Source organism: Filicampus tigris, chromosome 8 (genome assembly GCF_054856515.1).
Source record: "Filicampus tigris isolate MCC_2025a chromosome 8, RoL_Ftig_1.0, whole genome shotgun sequence".
Classification (NCBI taxonomy): domain Eukaryota; kingdom Metazoa; phylum Chordata; class Actinopteri; order Syngnathiformes; family Syngnathidae; genus Filicampus; species Filicampus tigris.
In genome coordinates, this window is record NC_141224.1 from 12,418,638 (window position 1) to 12,437,271 (window position 18,634).

General features: G+C 40.2%; 2 protein-coding genes across 8 annotated transcripts in view; one reads left to right on the plus strand and one right to left on the minus strand.

Annotated features, from left to right (window-relative positions):
• The window catches only part of spmip4 (sperm microtubule inner protein 4), a 42,440-nt gene that overhangs the window by 12,736 nt on the left and 11,070 nt on the right, over window positions 1–18,634 (minus strand). For 4 of the 7 annotated variants that reach the window (XM_086037657.1, XM_086037651.1, XM_086037656.1 and 1 more), the window contains exons 4-5: window positions 5,799–5,910; window positions 4,883–5,266 (exon numbers count right to left, since the gene is read on the minus strand). The gene's annotated coding sequence lies outside the window, so the exon portion shown is untranslated. Of the gene's footprint in view, window positions 1–900; window positions 1,679–4,882; window positions 5,267–5,798; window positions 5,911–18,634 lie in introns of all 7 variants that reach the window. The other 3 variants (XM_086037653.1, XM_086037655.1, XM_086037652.1) reach the window with 3 other exon arrangements.
• Window positions 867–16,406, plus strand: pde11al (phosphodiesterase 11a, like). The gene is made up of 20 exons (XM_086037650.1): window positions 867–1,749; window positions 4,122–4,280; window positions 4,864–4,953; window positions 5,119–5,259; window positions 5,829–5,893; window positions 6,207–6,333; window positions 6,410–6,485; window positions 7,268–7,335; window positions 7,416–7,508; window positions 8,227–8,277; window positions 8,417–8,563; window positions 10,107–10,214; window positions 10,534–10,643; window positions 10,717–10,807; window positions 12,319–12,419; window positions 12,571–12,648; window positions 12,729–12,792; window positions 13,184–13,258; window positions 14,094–14,177; window positions 14,264–16,406. The coding sequence occupies exons 1-20, from the start codon at window positions 916–918 to the stop codon at window positions 14,468–14,470; spliced, it is 2,769 nt and encodes a 922-aa protein (XP_085893776.1). The 5' UTR covers window positions 867–915; the 3' UTR covers window positions 14,471–16,406.

Consider the following 18,634-nt stretch of genomic DNA (forward strand, 5'->3'; position numbering starts at 1 on the left):
TCTATCTATCTATCTATCTATCTATCTATCTATCTATCTATCTATCTAATCCGTCTGGTCCAGCTAGTTAAAAGTTTCTGTCCCTGTCCTGCGGCCTGCGGTAATGAGCATTGCAACCTGACTGCCAATTGCCAATTAACCGATATCGAAGAAGAAATGTCCATTACATCCCTTAATCGTGATAAAGAGTTAGATGTGTTCAATACAACTCATAAATTCCACAACAAAATGTAATTAGTTAAGTAGGGCAAGTAGCACACGCGCACCAATTTTAGAGGGGAAGTCAACCTCAAAAATGTATTTCCAAGAATATGTTCTATGCAGGCCCACTAGTCGAAACATGGCATTTTAATTAATATTGCATTTGTGGAATAAGAGTTAAGCAGTAAAATCCACCCATTTTTGTCTATCTTAGGGGGCGGCCATTTTGCCACGTGCTGCGTGCGGGGCTCAGGTAACAGCAATCATGGTTGAGCTTCAGAAAACAGGTGAGCCCTGATTGGTCGTTACCTGAGTTCTGAACAACTGTGATGTCATGTTAAGTCAACAGAAGTGATAAAATGGCTGCCACCTGAGATGGCTATAAAGGGGTGTACTTTACTGCTTAACTCATATTGCACAAACTTTTAATCTATTATAAATATATATAAACTATTAATCAGAATGCCGTGTTTAGACTAGTGAAGGCGCATAGAACATACTGCAAATAATTCGTTTGGGTTGACTTCCGCTTTAAGGTAACTTGAATCCATTTCTTGTGGTGTTGTGCACCTGTGGCATCAAAGGATATCCACCTGTAGCTGCTCCCCGCCCCCCTCCCACTACGTGTTGTTCAGAAGATAGCGTTCACAGGGGTAATGAATGGATTCATGTTAGGAGGACAGCACAGTCTCAGCCCACCGTGCAGCTTCACTCATGTTCCAGCATTCGAGCGCGCCGTTTGCTCCTCACAACGTCTATCCCACCGTGATGACTTCGGATTACTCTGACGTCGAGGCGTTTTTAGACGGCCACCCGGAACTCTTCGAGGAGTATCTGGTCCGAAAGGCCAAGTGTGAGCATATTAGCAGGTGGCTGAGGGAGCACCAGGCTCCTAAAGTGACCACTGCCGATGAGAGACGCGGCGGCGCCCCGGCCAGGGAGCCCTCTCTGTGGCCGGCCAATCCGGACGCTCTCCGGCGCAGGTCGTCTCACATGGAGCTCCGGCGCAACTTCGCCCGGTCCAAAGCCACCACGGCGCACCGGACCTACGACGAGCACGCCAGCTTCAGCCAGCAGGACCCCCAGTCCAGCATGAGGCGACGCGCGCTCCTGCGTAAAGCCAGCTCGCTGCCTCCCACCACGGCGCACATCCTCAGCGCTCTGCTGGAGTCCAGAGTCAGCGTGCCACAGTACGCGTCCACCGCCACCGACCACAAGTGTCGCCTCAGGGAGACCAACGAGAGGGAGTTCTTCTTGGAACTGGTCAAGGACATCTCCAACGACCTGGACCTAACCAATCTGAGCTACAAGATCCTGATCAACGCGTGCATCCTGGTGGACGCCGACAGGTGCTCCCTCTTCCTCGTGGAGGGACCCCCGCACAAGAGGACGCTGGTCTCCAAAGTGTTTGACGTACACTCGGGCACCACGGTCAGACCCTCCTCCTGCACACTCAATTCCAGCGAGGTGCAGGTGCCTTGGGGAAAGGGCATCATTGGATACGTGGCGGAGCATGGAGAGACCGTCAACATCCCCAATGCATACGAGGTAAATGTAAAAACACTTAAATGGGAATGTGCAAAAAAAATGTCTGCAAAATTCAGCATTATGATCACTTGCTCAATCTAACGAAATCTGTGAAATTCTACACTAGAAACTACATTGACATGATTCTTGACCATAAATGTTTGTAAAGGCAGATTTCCTTTTAATGTGTATACCTCTTATTTTCCACTATAAATGTGCTGTTGTCAATCATCAAACATCATTAGACACTGAACTAAAGCTATGCTGTATAATCAACACCCGCTATTTGCAGTGATTGGGACCACAAATAGCCCAAATTCGCGTATAATTGACACCCACTGAAATGCATTGGGGGGAAAAAAATCCTAAAAATGCTCCCCAAAACGCCGATAAACATTCAATACGCAGAATCTGGGGCGAAAAAAAATCTCAACAATATGTAGAAATGTTAGCGTCAAACTAAAATCGTACTCAGTAAAGCAGGATCCTCAGCAATAACTGATCTGGATGAACACCTTCTGCATTCCTTCAGACTAGTCACCATATTCCTGTCATCAACTTGAACACATGAAAAAAAAGATACCAAAGGTCTTATGGACAAACAAAATGTCTGCTAAAATTTGCATGACTGAGCACTACATTTTATGAACACTTGCGCAATCTAATGAGATCAGTGCTGTTCCCCAATATTGTACATATCGTCGCTGTCCTGTGAAAAACACGTATGTCCGATTTTGGATTTAAAAAAAAAAATCACGTTAATGATGTCTGTAACACGGATGGACAGAAGTGTTTTTCACGGGACAGTGATGATATACATTATTGACAACCATATTGAACATAGCAGGATGTTTTTATATAGCTCTTGTATATTTGCCACTATAGTAGTTCATTATAAAATGTGAAATTTAGCTTGAACTTATTTAGACACTACTGAACTGAAGTTTCTTGAATATTTTTTCTTCTCTGGTAATTGCGTTTTGCACAGTAAGCTATGTTGCATAGCACACTGTACATACTGTATGGTTATCATACAATGCAATATATTACTTTTGATCACATAGTCTATTCAATGTCTGCCTGTTCCTAATAGAAATGCAACCATGTTGACATATATTTGTATACTATTTCATGTCTTAGCTTACATCTTGTGTTATTATTACGATAAATATTTCTTATACGCATCTGTTTAGTTGCAATCTGCATTTCGTTGACTTGTGACATGAAATGAAAATAAAGTGGAACATAGAAAAGTGACTTATTGTTTTGTCCTTCTAAGCTTTAGTTCAGTATCTAATGAATGTGTTTTTGTTTTTTAATTTTTTAATGTTTTCTACTATATATATTGGCCATCCATCTGCCAGGTAGATGGATTTCCATTTTAGTATCATCGTGCTCCACATCACAGATTTGATAAATAAACCTTTTGTTTGCATATGCTAAGTCATCTTGCATCATTTATTATTTAAAGGGAAAGTCAACCCTAACATATTTTTTCAAGAATCTGCTCTATGCTGGCCCACTAGTTAAAACAAGGCATTCTGATAAATATTGCGTTTGTGGAATAAGAGTTAATCCTCCCGTTTTTAGCCATCTCCGGGGGCGGCCATTTTGTCACTTCTGTCGACTGAAAATGACATCACAGTGTCTCAGGGCTCAGGTAACGACCAATCATGGCTGACCTGTTTTCTGAAGCTGATCAGTGATTGGTCATTACCTGACCCCTGAGCATCTGTGATGTCATTTTCAGTCGACAGAAATGATAAAATGCCCCCCCGAAATGGCTAAAAACGGGAGGATTTTGCTGTTGAACTCATATTCCACAAATGCAATACTAATCAGAATGCCGTGTTTCAACAAGTGGGTCAAAATCCTGTAGAACATATTCTTGAAAAAATATGTTTGGGTTGACTTCCTTTTTAAGGGCTTAAAGACAAGTGTTGCATTCATTTATTTATGATTTAATAATTTAATATTTTTTTAAAAATTTATTTAGTATACATGAAACATAGTGTCCAGTCGAGTTTCTTATATGCATTTGCATTTTTCTTTTTGCCTCAAAGTCGTTTAATCTGCTGAGCAATCGAAAAATTGTTAGATAATGCATCTGGTTGCTCTGGTAAGGAGTGTTTTTTTTCCCTGTCATTTACTTTTGAGGTCCACAGTTAGTGTCTTTATTTTGACATAACCAAAGTAATTACCACCATTTTATGTCATGCTCGATGGCTCACGGTGGTGTGTAATGTCACTGGCTGCCCTCGACAATGTCTGATGACTGCGGTGATCTTCATAAGTGCTCTCGAGGCTGGTAACCAAAGTAAATACATATCTTTGAACAATGGGGGCATTTACTGTATGAGTGGTTTTCTGATATGTGCTGATGTGATTTCCAGGACCACCGCTTCAGTGATGAGATCGACAAGCTAACGGGCTACAAGACTCAGTCCATTCTCTGCATGGCTATCTGCAACAGTGACGGGGAGGTCATTGGCGTGGTGCAAGCAATCAACAAGAATCCCACGGGAACGCCTTTCACTGAGGATGATGAGAAGGTGAGGCGTACTTCTCACTGCTGATACACTCGCATTACATTGCCCGCAGTCAGTGGGCCATACGGATAGAAACACCGAGAGAAGGTGATATAAGTATGGAACATTAAACACATCTAGCAGGGAAGCAGTTTGAGTGTAAACACTTCAGTGACTCTCCAAGCAGGATGTAGTTTTTCTTCGGAGTGCGTTAAAGCTACTCTTGAGTTACAGCTGCAACCTCTGTATATTGCTGACGACGTGATGAATAGAGCTTGTTAAAGGAGTTGGGAATCCAGCTAAACAGTTGAGAAGTCTTGCAAATTATTTACAATCAATTATAGTGCAACCCCAGTTCACCCTCCACGAGTGTTTATGAGATTGTCCACAAGGTGGCACAACGAAGTAAGTTGTTTCATCTGCTTTGCTGCTCATTTTAGTGACCCGCTAAACTTAAACCCCTTGATGTGAATCAATTTTAATAGCATGAACGACAAATCTGTTTCCAGTGGAGCCGTTAACGGTTTCACACTTGCAACCCACAAGCTTCTTATTTTTGTGACAATCTGAAGATAGTACACTGCTTTGTTTTCGTATTTGTGATCAGGTGCTGCAGATGTATTTACCATTCTGTGGAATATCCATCTCCAATGCCAAGTTGTTTTCTGAGTCTCGCAAGGAGTATGAAAGGAGCCGGGTGAGTGATGCTATCGACCACCTTAACTGAAAGAATCAAACCCTTGACAGTAATTATATGAGACGGACATGTACATTGCATGGCTAGCGCAGTCTATCACAAGTTTGAGTGAAGAAGGAGTAAGGCATCATATGTAGAGTTCTAAATGATCTTCTGCTGCCTCAGGCTTTACTGGAGGTGGTTAATGATCTTTTTGAGGAGCAGACCGATTTGGAGAAGATCGTGAGGAAGATCATGCAGCGAGCGCTGACCCTCCTGCAGTGTGAACGCTGCTCTGTACTTCTTCTTGAGGACATTGAGTCACCGGTGAGGCCTTAAAGTGGAAGTCAACCCAAAAGTATTTTTTTCAAGAATATGTTCTATGCAAGCCCATTAGTGGAAACAAGGCATTCTGATAAATATTGCGTTTGTGGACTAAGAGTTAATCCACCTGTTTTTAGCCATCTCTGGGGACGGCCATTTTGTCACTTCTGTCGACTGAAAATGACATCACAATTGCTCAGGGCTCAGATAACAACCAATCACGGCTGACCTGTTTTCTGAAGCTGAGCCGTGACTGGTCGTTACCTGAGCCCTGAACAGTTATGATGTCATTTTCAGGAGACGGAAGGGACAAAATGGCCGCCCCCGGAGATGGCTAAAAACGAGTGGATTTTACAGCTTAACTCATATTCCACAAACGCAATATTAATCAGACTGTCGTGTTTCAACTAGTGGGCCTGCTGGGAACATATTCCTGAAAAAAATGTGTTTGGGTTGATTTCCCCCTTTAAAAATAAGGCTGTTTTCAGCATTCATTTTAATGATAGATCTTTGCTTCCAGTGAGGAGCGATTAAAAACTTACCTTGCTGCTTACCGTGATGTGTCCTCTAAGGTTGTGAAGTTCTCCAAGACGTTTGAGCTGATGTCCCCCTTGAGCAACATGCATCATGACATCAGGTGGAAACTTTTGAGTCCTGAAACATTGAACAGTCGGCCATGCGCATTGAAAAGTTTAGCGAAGGTCATATCGAGTTCACCTGCAAAGACTATAAAACTGTACATTTCAGTTTCATATTGAAATTTGATCCGAAAGCTGAAATACATCTCACTTTTTGTGATACATTATAACTTAGGATAACAGTCAAGGTGATGAATGCATTTGGATGCACATAACATTCAACATTTGCAACACATTTGGACATTTTTAGGCAGCTGTTGTGTTTGAATGCTCACAGGTTGTTTTTGTGGCCCTCCATCCATCCATATGCAGCATCAGCATAGAGAAACTGTCGTGCTCTGATTGGCTGATCAATAATAGCATCGCTGAGCTGGTGGCCTCCACGGGACTCCCCGTTAACATCAGCGACGTGTGCCAGGACCCGCGCTTTGATGCCGAGGTTAGTTTAGCGCCAAGCTTTTCGAAGCATTTTTACATTTGATAACTATGATAGTCAGTACAATTTGTGTTTCTAGGCAGATCAAGCCTCAGGATTTCATATCAGATCAGTGTTGTGTGTGCCTATCTGGAACCGAACACATCAGATTATTGGTAGGTTTGCCAGATTTCACGTTTTCATGCTGAAAACCATTGAAGACGCCGCTTGAGAGCCAATGCCCCATTAGGCCTAGCTGATGACGCTGTTTGACTTTCTTTCCATCACGCAGTCCAAATTCACGATATTACAAACTAGTGATTCAATTGGGAAATTTAATGTGCATAAATAACCATGTCTCGTGATCCTTACTGAAAAGATGGATATTTGACTAAATTAGCTTGATCAGCCAGCGGGGTGGAGGAGAGACGGTGGGTTGGTGGTAGAAAATAGACCGGCTGTTCGAGAAAATCCTGAAATTTCCGATGGCCACCACGGCCCTCCCCACCTCTCTCCCAAAGTCATTGGAGAAAGAAAATAGTTGTATGGACCATAGATGGACGACCTGGTTGCTGTAACTTCTTTAGCCAGCAAACTAGTTGAGAGTGAGTTAACAGCGCCTTCTGCTGGTATCTGTCAAATACTGCACTGTCACGATACAAACACTAGACTGACACCTTTCCAATCAACAAAATTATTAGAAAACATTCAACTAGTTGATTTTTATTCCCATCCCCAATCCTTATTAACTGTTTGTGGAGGAGCGGAGATGACTATTACCTCGTTTCCTGTTTGCTAACGTAGTGGGTGTTAGAAATGCCAGCTGTTTCTCATTGGCTGTCAGGGCAATTTTGATTGGTTCGTATGAACTCTGCCCAGCATCAATTCTATTGATCGCCATTGCTGTGCCTGCTAAATAGTTAAACGGTTTATTTCATGTGTGTTTGCTCCTCCACAGGGGTCGCACAAATTTTGAATCGTCTCGACAGGAAGACCTTCAACGATGCAGATCAGAGACTGTTTGAGGTTTTCAATCATTTGGAGGGCACCGTGTTTTCAATAGATTGAGCACATACGACAGGAAAAACTATTTTGCTTCTGTGCAGGCATTTGTGATTTTCTGCGGACTTGGCATCAACAACACCATGATGTACAATCAAGTGAAGAAGACGTGGGCCAAGCAGTCCGTGGCACTGGATGTGAGTACAGCTAACATGTAGACTGCAACGGTAAACTTCACAGAATTTAAACCGGCTCCAAGGTGTCTCGATGAAAGGTTATTGTGTCGAAATACACAAAGGATAATAAATACTCACTTAATATCTACTCCTCCCACATTGGTTGAAATTGCTCAATTTAGGTTGGTGTTTCTGTCTGATGCAAATGCAAAATTGACGACCAGGGGCCAAGCTAAGGTGTAGCAACGAATCGAGGACTACTTACTGTTGTCAGTGACTTTGTATCGTTGTTTTGTTTTGATTGACCTTGACTTTTTCGACCCGCTTAGCACCTAAAGCCACGAGCAACAAATCTAGTGACTTTGCGTTATCATCTACATCGTTTACGCAATTTTGATAATAATGCTACATTTCGAATTAAGCAAACCTAACTCTCAAACAAAAGAATCTTACTGTACGTGTCATATTCTAAATCTTTGCTGCCCTGTGTCTCTCTTGCTTTTCTACTGTATAAATATTTCAGCTATGTTCAATAATTAATAATAAATGAATGTGCCAGTCTCCACACAAAGTTAAACTTTATTTTGCATCATTTCAGTTAGTTTGTTAAACACCTGATGAAAATGTTGGAACAGCTGGGGTTTTTTTAAGCGATGGCCTAAAGCGATGAGAGAATACAAAAAAAAAAACCTCATTTCATTCCTTTACATAATACTGTATTTGCATATGTTTTTTCCAGATGTTATCCTATCACGCTACGTGCTCAAAGGTAGAAGTTGACAGGCTGAAGGTAATCCCAGCTGGCGCAAAAAGGAACATAACATTTCTGGAATACTTAGAAGTAAAATCCATCGCAGTTGTGACTGCTTAACTTCCTGCTTGGCAGGAGCCGGGTGACTGACATCTCTGTCACAACCATTTCTCTTAAGGCTGCAAAGATCCCGCTGAGCTGCGAGCTTGGCATCGACGAGTTCCATTTCAACGACTTCTCTTTGGACAACGATGCCATGATCACCGCTTCCCTACGGATGTTCCTGGAACTCGGTGTGGTCCAAACTTTTAAAATAGACTATGAGGTGAGTTCCAGTTAAAGTTGCGGTATAAAAAAAATGCTCACCTAGTGTTTAGGAAGTTGCACCTAGGCTACCCTAGTAAATACGACTACAGTGGAACTTTTTACAGTAAATTGAGTTTGTGCGTTCCAGAGTTGGAGTCACCGTTGCGGGTTGTTACCAAGTTAGCAAGCATTTTTCTTCTTTGGCCTATTTAGGGCAACAACGTGAAAAGTAAAGTTCCCTGTTATCAGTTGAAGAGGAAATCATTCCAAACACATTTTTTTCAAGAATATGTTCCCAGCAGGCCCACTAGTTGAAACATGGCATTCTGATTAATATTGCGTTTGTGGAATATAAGTTAAGCAGCAAAATTCACCTCATTTTAGCCATGCTAGGGAGCGGCCATTTTGTCACTTCTGTCAACTGAAAATGACATCACAACTGCTCAGGGCTCAGGTAATGACCAATCACTGCTCAGATTCAGTAAACAGGTCAACCGTGATTGGTCGTTACCTGAGCTCTGAGCAGTTGTGATGTCATATTCAGTCGACAGAAGTGACAAAGCCAGAGATGGCTAAAAACGGGTGTATTAACTCTTATTCCACAAATGCAATATTTATCATAATGCCCTGTTTCAACTAGTGGGCTTGCATAGAACATATTCTTGAACGAAATATGTTTAGGTTGACTTCTGCTTTAAGGTACAGTTTAGGTTCTACTATTACCAGTGGTCCACTACTTTTGACTCTTGGACAATTAAATTAAACTAAATTACAAATACATTGTTTTCCTTCCTTTTTTTTTGTTTTCAAGTGTTGTCAGATTATTGTAATTTCTATTCTTTGAATGGGCAAAAACGACATACCTAAATTCATTCTTAGAGGTTTCACTGTCCAATGCCCTTAAACAAACTTGAGCAGCAACATAAGCATTTATTCTTGAGCTAACATGTGTGTTGTCCTGGCTGGTCCGCCATATATTTTAGACCAGTTCACCAGATCAGCTGTTGCCATTGTCCAACCCAGTGAAGCATCTAAATGATTATGTTGCTGTTTTAAAAATCTAATTCTTGTATATGTGTGCTTCAACGGTACAGCTGCAGCTCAATACATTTGAATATAATAAAAAAGTTCATTTATTTTAGTTGTTCAATTTAAAACATGAAACTTATACGATACAGATTTACTGGCGTTAATAAAAATCCCAAATAACACATAAGAAAATACTTTTCAGTAGACCAGTTCCTACCTAATTTTCTAATTTCTAATAACATCTTTTATTCTTTCTTATACTACTGCATATAATTCATTGAGACGGTAACTTTGAGGTTTTCATAAGCGGTAAATGATAATCATCAAAATTATGCATTAAAAAATTAAAAAGTACTATTATGTACATATAATTTAAGTGTGTATATAATGTATGAGTTTCACTTTTTGATTTGAACTACTGAAATAAAACAACCTTTCTATGATATTGTAATTTATTGAGATGCACTGCAGATGTGAGCGTTTTGGTGGCTTTCGGAAACGCTCTGACCGTGTAACTATTTTACTTTCCTTAGGTTTTGTGTCGCTGGCTTCTCACTGTGAGGAAGAACTACCGAACTGTGGCCTACCACAACTGGAGGCATGCCTTCAATGTGTCCCAGTGCATGTTTGTTATGATCACAGTAAGTCCCACGCAACATGGCTGTAAATCCACTCTGATTGATTTGTGTTGCCTTTATCAATTAGCATGTGAATCTGTGTGCCCCATTCACTCCTGAGTCGTAAATGCGCTCAAGCTAAACTGCCATATTTTAAGTTTTAGTGCACCCTTCCAGCATGTGGCTTAGCCTAACCTTGCCCCCGTACCCCCATCTCATGTTTTACTGCCATCAACCTCCCCTGATCCCACTTGACGCTGTTCTCCTTTGCATAGTTTAACCAAGTCACACAACACAATAAATACCATATTTGCCAGCATGACCGAATTATATTTGCTTACAGTCAGCCAGCTTTCAGGACGTTTTATCCGAGGCGGAGATTCTAGCGCTGATGGTTGGCTGTCTGTGCCACGATCTGGACCATCGAGGAACCAACAATGCCTTTCAAGCCAAGTAAGGCCCGAACGAGGTACAATGACGCTTTTAATGATTTATTGCCGTTTTGATGTTTCTACTGCGTCTGCAGGACAGGTTCTGCTTTGGCGTTGCTCTACGGGACGTCGGCGACCCTGGAACATCATCACTTCAATCATGCAGTCATGATCCTGCAAAGTGAGGTGAGGCCCACATCGCTGACCGGGTTATTTATACACTCTAAAAATAGTTGGGTTAAAAATAACACAATTTAGGGTCCAAAATAATGGACCAATCCGTTCATTGGGTCAATTTGACCCACCTTTTGTGCAAAAAGGTTTTTAGGTTGTTTTGGATAAAACTACCCATTTTCTGTTTTTGCAGAAATTAACCCAGAAAGTCGTGGATCGGTCCATTTTTGACCCAAAATTGTGTTATTTTTCACCCAACTCTTTTTAGAGTGTAGAATCACACAAAACCAGACTAAGCCCCCGAAAGGTCGGAGTAAAAAATATGCCATTTGTTTGAAGAATAGAAATCTGTTTTTGTTGAGTGACCTTAGACAAAAAAAATTGTCTGAGCCTGTCGGCATGTGTCATCCGACTTCTATCATGTTATTTTTTTTATGTTACGGAGTTAAGCTTATTTAATGCTGCCTCATGTTATGTTTTAATGACAAGATTTCGATCAGAGATAAAGGCCCACTCATTGCTTTCTATTGCCTCATTCTTGTCAGAGTACACGCTACTGATTACACAAACTGTCTTCTAACACAATATGGTCGAACTAACACAAAATTATATAACCAAAAAGTTGAAACAGGGTCGCAGCTTCTTCATTGCAGTTCGCCAGTGGGTGCCCAGTGCTCAGTTGCCTGGTGTGCGGCGAAGACTCGCCAACTGTACTTTTGTACTTCTGTTAATACCTTCTGCCATCTGAGCATTGAATTGTTCTCCCTGTCACTATACATTGCTGTCATCGATAGCTGAACGAAGGTATTTTATTTGTTATAAATAAATCCTTTCCAGCGGCACACCTGATGATCTGTCGCAGCACACTAACGTGCATTGTCAAAGTGGTGAAGAATCAATGCCTAATGTGACATTATCATACAATAAAATGACTTCTCTGACTTACTCAATGCAAGGCACCACTGGAGGCCAGTCCAAAATTGATTTTTGAGGTTTTTAGTTCTTAGAAACGGTCGAGACACAGTCTCCTGTGGCAACGACCACCAAAAGATTTTTGAGACCAGTTCACGCTAGATGGACTAGCTAGATGGACTAGCTAGATGGAGAGCAGTGTTATCCATTGATTTATTTTACACCCTAAAAACAGTTGGGTGAAAAATAACACAATTTGGGGTCAACAATGGACCAATCCACAACTTGGGTCAATTTGACCCAAATTTCTTGGTTGCTTTTGCAGAAAACAACCCCCCCAAACAATGCAAAAAAGTGGGCCAAGTTGACCCGATTTGTGTATCGGTCCATTTTTGACCCAAAATTGTGTTATTATTAACACAACTGTTTTTAGAGTGTCACAGAATGCCGAAAATGTCACTGTGTTGCTAATTAACATCGCTAATGGGGACTTCATTAGATAATGAGCGATGAGTTTGCCAATGCATCTGCTTTAAGGGAACATTTCAGGCACTATTGCTCATCCTTGCCTGCATGACTGTATGGGGATATATTTATTATTTATGTTTCAGGGTCACAATATCTTTGCAAACCTCTGCTCCAAAGAATATAGCAACATGATGCAACTATTAAAGCAGGCCATTCTCTCCACAGACCTCACTTTGCACTTTGAGTAAGTTGTCTTTTCAGTGCATTCAGAGCAAAAGTAAGAAATGAAGAATTATCTATTCTTCTACTACAAAACATGTTTTTTATGAAAAACCTTGCTGCATTGAATAGAGTCTTTTTTGCTCTTGCGTCCTTGACTGTCTTTGCTTGCAAAGGCGCAGGAGCGAGTTCTTTGAGAGCGTGCTTGCTGAAGAATTCAGTTGGACGGAAGAAAAACACAGAGAAGTGCTCAGGTATTTTGTACAAAACAAAAAACATCGAGTGTAGAAATCAATAACTTACTGTTAGTGAGGTTTTTGATGGCCTTTGACAGATCCATGCTGATGACAGCCTGTGATTTGGGAGCGGTCACTCGGCCGTGGGAGATATCCAAACAGGTTGGTGCACTTAACATTTGGGATATTTTGCTTTCATTAATGGGATCGTTTGACTTCATTTACATACTTTGTCTTGCTGTATTTTTAAGCACAGTTGATTTAGAAAAGCGGCACTGACACATTAATAGTTTGTGTAATATTCCCTTGCCCTGAATAAGATTAAAATACAATGCATTTAATTATTTATGAGGGACATGAGAGCATTTGGAACCTTATATGCAACAAACAAGCTCAGGATTTTATGAGAATGAAAGATAAAACAACAACAAAAAAACAAACACAATTTTCGTCTCTATAGTTCGTTTGGGCTCAACAAAACTGCATGCTCCAAACAGTTGGTATGATTCTGAGCCTATGTCATATCACATTGAAGTAAAATGTGCCCATTCAGGTTGCTGAGCTGGTGACGAGTGAATTCTTTGAGCAAGGAGACAGAGAGAGGTCGGAGTTGAAGCTCACCCCAGCGGTAACAACACTTACTTGAATTTGTGTTTGGTGGTGCCCAACCGATATAGACTTTTTGAGGCCGATTTCAATTTTTGACAGAATAAAATTCTGATAGCCGATATATCAGTTGATTAATTAAACATATCCATCCATTATCCAATCCGCTTATCCTCACAAGGGTATATAAAGTAACTTTTTCTTTAACATTACAACAAAAAGATTTTGTCTAATGCTGTAACATGTTCATGTTTTAAAAAAATAAATAAATAAATGAAAATCTACAAAAGCCAGCAAAAAAAAAACTTTTTTGCCGATGTTAAGAGCTAATATCGACGATTAAATTAATCAATTAATCGGTCGGGCCCTAGTGTTTTGTATGAAAAACTATCAGATATATAGTTAGCCGTGATGTTAATTGTGGTGGAGGCGCAAACGATATAGTGCGGTAACAGTGATACCTTTATTTACAAGTGACAGTACTTCTGAGTTTTTCAGGATGCAAGCCGTAGCTCTACCGACTTTTTGTCTTTAGTTGCAAACAAAAAATGTGCATTACGAGCGCTAAATGGTGACTGTATGTTCTTTAAATTCTGTTTAATTATGCCGTCAATGTATGTTTTCATACAAAACATCACTGTACAGTGATATTTTTCTTATTAAAAAACATAGTTGTTTTTCTCGTGGGTCTGGAATGAGTTAATGTTTTCCTTGCTTTCAAAAGGGAAAACATGAAATCAATTAAACTGGTTTAAGAAGGCACCACTGCATATATTTATGAACGGGTGCTGGGTAGCTGAACCACAGGTGCACCTAATGTTCTAGAGGAGGGTCATAGTTTTATTGTGTCTTTGTAGGCCATATTTGATCGAAATCGCAAAGACGAGTTACCTGCCCTACAGTTGGACTGGATCGACGGAATCTGTAAACCTCTTTATCAGGTCTTTCCCACACTGAACACAATCAGGAAGCTCATTCATGTATCGTTGTTATCCCATAACACAAGTCATTTTTCTTTCCTTCCCAGTCCCTGCTGAAGCTAAACAGGAAATTGCAACCGATGGCGGAAGGGATAGACGCCAACCGAAAGAAATGGCAGGAGCTGTGCGCATCTAATGAGCATGCACGCGACGCCTCAGTGACCAGTCAGAGTCCCGAGGCTGCAGAAGCCACCGATGAGTCCAACGCCAAGCCGGCGGAAAACAACAACTTAGAGCCAAACGATCGAGTTTAAAGTTTAGAGTTACGCCGCAGCTGGAGCAACTTGAAAATGAGGTTCAGCCTCCGAAACCATCGGAATATGGTCCTGACCCTTTGGTCGTTCAATACATGCACCGCTTACTACTCGAATGGGTTCAAAAAATGTGAATGCCAGCTTTCCTCAAATAGTGGCGGTTTCTTCAGATGGCTTCAGTGAGAAGCAGGCGTTTATTTGGGGAAAAAACGGCTACATGAACGCAACAAATATGACAGGACATGTAAATGCTTGACATGAACCCTCTGGACATACTGTACTTTGTGCTCAAAGTAGGAATTAATAAACCCATTAGGTACGGCTCGGGCCCTTTTATTAGATTGATGATGTTAGGTTGAGTCTATTCAGGTTTGCACTTGCTGCACGGATGTAAGAACATTCTGTCCGTTTTGTTTTATTCAGTTATTTGTTTCTTTTCCAACACGGTTCTCATGGGTTGCTTTGTCTAAAGAAAAGGCAAAGAGTAAAAATGTTCATTTATTGAAGTGGGTGATGCAACTTGCGGGTACGGCGTCAATTAGAGCGGAGGTGGCTATTTGAGGATGTATTGTGCATGAAAGGTTTGTTTTATCTGCTGAGCTTCGCCTTGCAAGTCTCACATTCAAACTCAGGGCAAGGAAGCGGCTCTGTCATGTCGTGAAATTTCCCACTGCTCAAGCTTTTTCATAAATAACCTTTATAGGGAAGGTAATGCTGAAACCTAAAAGAGCGGCACTTTATGTAAACAAAGTTTTCTAATGGATGCTGCCGCAAAGCAGTTAAAATACTTTGTCCAAAAAAAAAACGAACATAAAAAAACTCACTGAATGTAGACGTTGTCCCTGGACCCTGAATAGGGATGGGAATTGATATCATTACTGTATGATAATACAAAAGATATTTATTCCGCCTATTGGATGTATTCCCCCTTTGAGGAAAGCAAAGCTTTTTTAATCGTTGCAAGAAGTCTTGGTGTCATCTGGGTGTGGAATATAGAAACATTTCTGAGTGCTTCTGCCTTGACGCCGCGTTGAAAATACATTTTCAACGTCACTCGTTTGTGATGAAAGAAGAATCCAATAGCGGAATCATCAGGCAAGCAAGCAAACGATTCCTGCGAATCTGATTACTCAAAAAGAATCGGCTTTTGATTGCCGTTCATATTTTGGAATATGATGAATTCGCTGCTTGTCTGTTTTAGCTCCCCTGTTCTGTTTTTGCTGCATGGCCACATTCGCGATATTTGTAGCGCAACTGAGCCTTAGGTTGTTAAAGTGTTGTTGCTGTAAACAGCATGTTTCAGATCGGTACTTTGAGGCAACTGTGTGCATTTACTTCCCTAAAGCATTCGGCCAAAAGAGCTCCAATATATTTTTGATATGGCTCTCAAGGTGATTTCTGTTCTTTCCTGAAAATGGAGCCCTGTATGGAATTACAATCATTTCTAAGAAAACCTCAAAAAATATGGTTGTTCTTGATCACACCTATATTTTGTCAGTATGACTGCACAGCATGCTGATCGCTGTAAGAAAGCGCCGCATCTGCATGTGTGATATGTATCCTGTTTGATTCGGGACATGAGCTCAATGCCTTTGACTGCCTGATGAGATTTGCTATTGCATGCCATTCCTCTCAAGGACACAAATATTGATGCTGCTTGACAGAAAGAAGACTTACATTTTACACCATAATTAATGAGTTGTCACGCAATTATGTTTCTCTCCTGGTATTTACAACTCGACCTGTGATAAAATCATCGGTGTGGAAAAAACAAATAAAGACACACTTTTGCAAGCAAAAAGGCCGGTGACATTGGAAGTGGTGATGGTGTGTGCTTATGCTACCAGAAGGATATTAATAATTACTATATACAAACTGATATTTGTCATATTTATTTTCACAGAAGGGTTTAGGAAAGCAACAAATTAAATGCAGACAGATGACCGGGATAAAGTGATGTTGAAAGTTACAAATATTTGAACCCCATGATGTGGTATGCTTTGGATCTCAAGTTGCATTTTTCTCTCGTTGCTTCTGCCTTCATCCATAAATGTTAAGAGCAAATGTTACACATAATAAAATGAAAACTTATTGGTATCATTTAAAATTTGGATTCTTGTCAAAATACGTTTGAGCCCCTGAAAATTGAGGCTGTTTCAAAACTATTCAAAGGGGGAAATGAATCCCAACATTTTCTTTACAACTATGTTCTATGCAGGCCCACTATAGTCTGATCACTGCATTCTGATTAATATTGCATTTGTGGAATATGAATTAAGCAGCAAAATCCTCCCATTTTTAGCCATCTCAGGGAGCGGCCATTTTCTCTCTGTCTGTAGATTGAAAATTACATCACAGTTGCTCAGCGCAACCAAGGCCAATCGCTTCTCACCTGTTTTTTTTAGTTTGGTCATGTGACATTTGCAAGCTAAGCCGTGATTGGTTGTTACCTCAGCCCTTGAGTAATTTTCGCCTATGTTTAGTCCGTCTATTTCAAAATGTTTCCTGTCATTCGGCATTCGTCAGCAAAACGGGCATTCGTCATTGACGGATAAACAGACCGGTCCATCACATAGACGAAATGCCCGGCTCTGAACAACAGTTTAACGTTATATATCCACAATTGAGTACTACATAATTCTCTGTTTAGTAATGGTCTTCAAACGTGACTAATCTCCGAATTTCCTTTTCGGGCTTTAAAAATGTGTTCATAACTGATCATTTGTCTCTTTCGTCTAAAGTTTTACAAAAATCCATTAAAATTACATGGAAATTAAGAGACAACTTTTTTAAAAGTACACATACGGTATTTCACCAGGGAATGTGAAAGATATAACTCAACTCATACCATTTGAAACAAACATTACTGGGAGAAATAAACAGTGATGACCTGCGATGTGATGTCATAGTGTGCAGTTAAATCATCCATGTAACACCAGGAAACAGCCTCACAGGGGGCACATTACAGTAAGAATACTCAACTATTCATCCAGTCTCTTTCTTCATCTGTAGGCAATGTTTGATGTTGTGACTTAATAAGGCATGGAGGTGAGCCTAGCGTAGCAACAGTCAGTGCACTTTAAAGCGCATGCAGCTGCCTGCGCCCAGCCAGTTTGAGCTGAGCCTTAATCTATAATTTAACACGGATTGACTGTCTTCTACACGGGGTCGATCATCACCAGGGAGAGAGAGAAAGGCATCCAACCTCATTTTCGATATGCGGGGCCATAGATTTCCATCTCTGCTGCTGCTTTTTTTTTTTTTTTTTTTTTTTTTTTTCTTCTTAACATTTTCCTCCCTCGCTCAAAACATACAGACTTGTATTCAGGCTAAGTCATCATCATTGCGTCACATGACATGGTGAGAAACAAGCGCCTCAAATAGACTTGCAGGGCTAAATAACCCCGAGATTGCTTCCTGTGTAAGGGTGTATAATCAGCGTAGCTTGCGTATGTAAAACGAGCTGGAATGAAATCACAATTTACCGCCTATTAGGGCAAATGTCCCATACAGTATCTATTATTAAACAATGAGGCCATACAATAGTGATTGTGTGATGTAGACTTGAAATATTAATACGTACTCTCAATAGTTAAGGCAGTAATGGCTTTTCCTTGGCTCATTTAATGATTATGTTAATTAATAATGAGCCACATAATTAATTTATCATATCCATATGCAGACTCATTTAAAACAACAACAAGATAACAGAAGCATTGTTATTGTTGTTGCAATACTTGAACATAGTTGGGCAACTTATTTCATTTAGTAATTGCGCTTTTCATTCCTAAAGTTGGTTCATTTTTATCTATTCATCTCATTAAATAATTGATAAGGTGATTTAATATATATATGGTAAAGTAAGAAAAAGGTAGAATGAACGATTTTACATTTAAATTATATTTTTATTTACCGGTAATATGTATTCATTAATTATAACTGAATTTATCATGAATAATATAATTGACTAGAGCATTTATTAAAATGTATTGTTTAAATATATAATGCATATTCAAAACACATTAAAAAAAATTTAATTTATTAATGTATTATTTAAAATAAATAATTTAACATATTTTACATGCAGAATTTAACACACACTTAATTTGTTTGGTTTACCTATTCTCCAACCTTGCATATCTGTCTGTTAAAAAAAAAATAAAA